Source organism: Eretmochelys imbricata, chromosome 20, assembly GCF_965152235.1.
Source record: "Eretmochelys imbricata isolate rEreImb1 chromosome 20, rEreImb1.hap1, whole genome shotgun sequence".
NCBI classification, from domain to species: domain Eukaryota; kingdom Metazoa; phylum Chordata; order Testudines; family Cheloniidae; genus Eretmochelys; species Eretmochelys imbricata.
Genome location: NC_135591.1, coordinates 1,944,397 through 1,947,997, shown reverse-complemented (window position 1 = coordinate 1,947,997; position 3,601 = coordinate 1,944,397). Strand labels below are relative to the sequence as shown.

The following is a 3,601-nucleotide window of genomic DNA, read 5'->3' as shown; positions in this document are numbered from 1 at the left end:
TGCAAGACTCGGTACCCGCTTGCCAGCCCACAGGTAAACAGGAAGACTTACAAGTAAACAGCCATGTACAGTCCGTTGGCCTGGTTGATGGGAGCCATCAAGATTCCAAACCACCATTAATGGCCCACAGTTTGCATAATTACAATAGGTCCTCAGGGTTATATTTCATATTTCTAGTTTCAGATACAAGAGTGTCACAAGAACAGGAGGACTTGTGGCACCTTAGAGACTAACCAATTTATTTGAGCACGAGCTTTCGTGAGCTACAGCTCACTTCATCGGATGCAAAAAGCTCGTGCTCAAATAAATTGGTTAGTCTCTAAGGTGCCCCAAAGCCTGTATCCGTAAAAAGAAAAGGAGGACAACACGGCTGCTACTCTGAAGAGTGTCACGGACTCACAGGTTGTGCCCACTCTTGGCCCCGTGCGGTCCGTGGGGGGTGCCCCTTTCAGTGCGACAGCCCTTCTCCCCGGGGGGCCACACTCTCTCGGGGTTAAGCCCCTCCACCTCCTGGAGCCGCACCTCTCAGAGCCTTAGCACACCTGTTTCTCGCCGTGGGCCCCCTCACGGAGTCACCTCACTCTGGACCCCAGGGGCCTCCACCCCCCCAAAGGGGATGATACAACCCTGTTCTCTAGACCAGAGCGACTCTCAGCCAGCATAAAATAGGAAGGTTTATTGAGCATTGAACCCAGCCCAGGAAACTCTCTGGGCCTCAGGCCTGGCCTCCCTCAGCACAGCACAGCACATCCCAGTCTCCCCTGCACCCAGGGGGGCTCTGCCTGCTCCCTCCTTCCAGCCCAGAGCCCCCCTGCTTCCCAGCTGGGCATCTGAAAGCACCGGCCCCAAGCTCACCTCTGTCCATTGTCTTCTCTCCAGGTAAACAGGGCGTAAACAGGGTCGCCTGGGCCCCCTCTCCTCTCTTTACAGCCCATTGTCCTCCCACTGGCCAGACCCGGCAGGGACTCCTGAGCTGGGCCTCCGGGTCACCAGTCACTGGGGTCCCAAGTTCCCTCGCAGATCCTCTGTGACAAACACCCTCTCCCCTCACCTCGTTAAACCCGTAGCACCTAGGGAAACTGAGTCCCACCCCCTCTGCATGCAAACCATAGGAAAACTAAGACAATCCCCCATAGGAAACATGGAAAAACAAGTTTCAGAGTAACAGCCGTGTTAGTCTGTATTCGCAAAAAGAAAAAGAGGACTTGTGGCACCTTCGAGACTAACCAATTTATTTGAGCATGAGCTTTCGTGAGCTACAGCTCACTTCATCGGATGCATAAAGTGGAAAATGCAGTGAGGATGTTTTTATACACACAGACCATGAAAAAATGGGTGTTTATCACTACAAAAGGTTTTCTCTCCCCCCACCCTACTCTCCTGCTGGTAATAGCTTATCTAAAGTGATCACTCTCCTTACAATGTGTATGATAATCAAGGTGGCCCTTAGCACTGCTGTGGTGCATCCGACGAAGTGAACTGTAGCTCACGAAAGCTTATGCTCAAATAAATTGGTTAGTCTCTAAGGTGCCACAAGTCTTCCTTTTCTTTAAGGAAAAACAAGAAACTCCCCCACTGCGTCACAAAGAGGGATACATTTATACACATAGGATGACCACACTCAGTAGATGATAAGCTTTGGGATGATACCTTACAAGAGACCTTTTGCTTGAAGCATATTCCAGTTACATTATATTCACACTCATTAGCATATTTTCATAAAATCATATAGAGTGCAGTGACACAGACCCCCCTCACCCCTCTACTCGGCCTTCTTCTGGATGAAGAATGTGCGGCAGGCCGCGGTCAGCATGGCGACCAGCGTGGCGTATTCCTGGAAGTCGATCTGGAGGTCGCCGCTGGTGTCCAGGTCCCTGAAGAGCCGCTCCAAGGTCTCGGGTCGCGGATCTCCTGCAGCTCAGGGAAAGGCAGTTTATGGGCCCCAGGCCTTTCCCCTCTAGGGGGTGCTGGCCCAGGGGCCTGGCTGACTTGGGGGGCAGGGAATGGGGCACACTTCTCCAGCGGAAAGGCCAGCAGGGCTGTTAGGCTGCCTCTGGGACAGTCTCAGCCCAGGGTCCCAGCCTGGGCGCTGGGAAGCCAGCTCCATCAGCTGCTCCCAGCCAATCCCCCCCACCCATTCCTGCAACAGGCTGGGTGCCCCTCGGTGCCACCCCCCGCCGCTGGCGCTCACCTGCACGAACTGCGGCAGCTCCCGGTTGATCAGCGTTTTGAGATCCACTTTCCTCAGCGAGCCCCGGCAGCCGGAGTAGGTGTGAAAAACTGCCATGGTGGAGAGCAGTGCCCGCTCCAGGGCTGTCAGGGCCGGCCTGGGGGATGGGCACGAGGGGGTAAGGACTGGGTGGGGGTTCCCTGCCCCCCAGACCTGGGGGTGCAATGGGGTGACCGGGGCGGGGGCACCAGGGGTTGGTATCAAGGACACAGCAGGGTCCCTGCGCACAGCACCGCTGGGCCCTGCACACAGGGCTGGGCCCTTAGCTGGCCCAGAGCGCTGCCCCTCAGGCAGGTGCCTCCAGGTTGCTCTCAGTGCACCTGCCCCGCACCCCACCCCACAGGCATTAGTAACCCTTTATGGCCCGGGTGGGGGAGCTCACCCTGATGCTGCTCGTCCCATGGCCTGAGGAACCTGCAGGGTGGCCATGCCAGTCCACTTCACCCCTACCAGCCCCCCACCCACGAGAGCCTCTCCTGCAGGCAACAGAGGGTGGGACTGCAATGGGGCTGGAGAGCTCTATCTGCCAGGGAAGCCCCCCCCCCCCACGCTGTCCTTTGCCCTGCCCTGGGGGCCTGGGCTAGGGTAGAGTGAGGGGTGTCTCCATGTCACTCAGCTGGGGCTGCCAGCACAGGGCTCCGGTTCACAGCTGGTGCTTTGGGTGATGCGGACGCCGACCCCTGTTCCAAGACCTGCCAGGCTCATCTCACCCGGGGGCACTTGGTCCCCAATGACCCAGGCTGCCTCTGAACCTGGGGCTCAGTTCACTCAGCTGAAGAGCGGAGGGGAGGGGAGGACGGGTCAAGCCAGCTCCACTCCTGCCTGCTCCAGACTCCTGGGGATCCTGCCTGCCCCTTCCTGTCTCTCCAGCATGCTCCCTCCTCCCCAGAGATGGCTGCGTTTTGGTGGGGCCAGGCGTATAGCGTAAAAGGGGGCGTATTATGGGATGCACAGAGCCCTTGGTTCCATGCAGCTCCAATGGGCTGTCCCTTATCGCTTGAGTCACTCATGGAGGTGGTCACGGCTCCCCAGCCCCCCTGGCACACCTCTTACCCTTGGTGGAGGCTGGAAGCCATGTCCAGGAGGCGGCAGGAGCGCTGCACAGAGACTCTCGGGGCTGCCTGTGCTCTGCAGCTCGGCTCCATTGGCGTGTCCGAGACGCCATGCAGAAGGAATCGCAGCTGCTCCGCAATCTCCCTGCACACTAACTGGCTGTGCCAGGGCTGGGGCTTCGCCTCAATTATTCAGCATCCACCCAGACATTAAAAAGCTCTTAAACGGCTTTAATGGAGCCCTGGTCACTGCAGAGCCCATTAGCGGCTGGGAGAGGGGCTGGAGCCGGCCCGGGTTGCAGTTAGCGCTGCATTCTGG

At 57.8% G+C, this 3,601-nt stretch overlaps 1 protein-coding gene across 2 annotated transcripts; it reads right to left on the bottom strand.

The window, feature by feature from the left end:
* Positions 1 to 1,762: 1,762 nt before the first annotated feature.
* On the bottom strand, positions 1,763 to 3,375 carry LOC144277464 (protein S100-A1-like). 2 transcript variants are annotated; one of them, XM_077838222.1, is made up of 3 exons: positions 3,284 to 3,375; positions 2,188 to 2,327; positions 1,763 to 1,911 (listed from the first exon to the last, which is right to left on the bottom strand). In XM_077838222.1, exons 1-3 carry the CDS (start codon positions 3,373 to 3,375, stop codon positions 1,763 to 1,765), a joined length of 381 nt encoding a protein of 126 aa, XP_077694348.1. The 2 variants fall into 2 exon arrangements, with proteins under 2 accessions (XP_077694348.1, XP_077694347.1); XM_077838221.1 differs by having other exon boundaries at positions 1,798 to 1,911; positions 2,192 to 2,327.
* Positions 3,376 to 3,601: the final 226 nt, after the last annotated feature.

Bases quoted from the DNA above. Each gene is read 5' to 3' on its own strand.
- LOC144277464 (XM_077838222.1), bottom strand. From the start codon at position 3,375: ATGGAGCCGAGCTGCAGAGCACAGGCAGCCCCGAGAGTCTCTGTGCAG. The intron at 2,328-3,283 runs GTAAGAGGTGTG...CCCATCCCCCAG, and splicing joins GCTTCCAGCCTCCACCAAGG to GCCGGCCCTGACAGCCCTGG. The intron at 1,912-2,187 runs GCGCCAGCGGCG...CCTGAGCTGCAG, and splicing joins GCCGCAGTTCGTGCAGGTGA to GAGATCCGCGACCCGAGACC.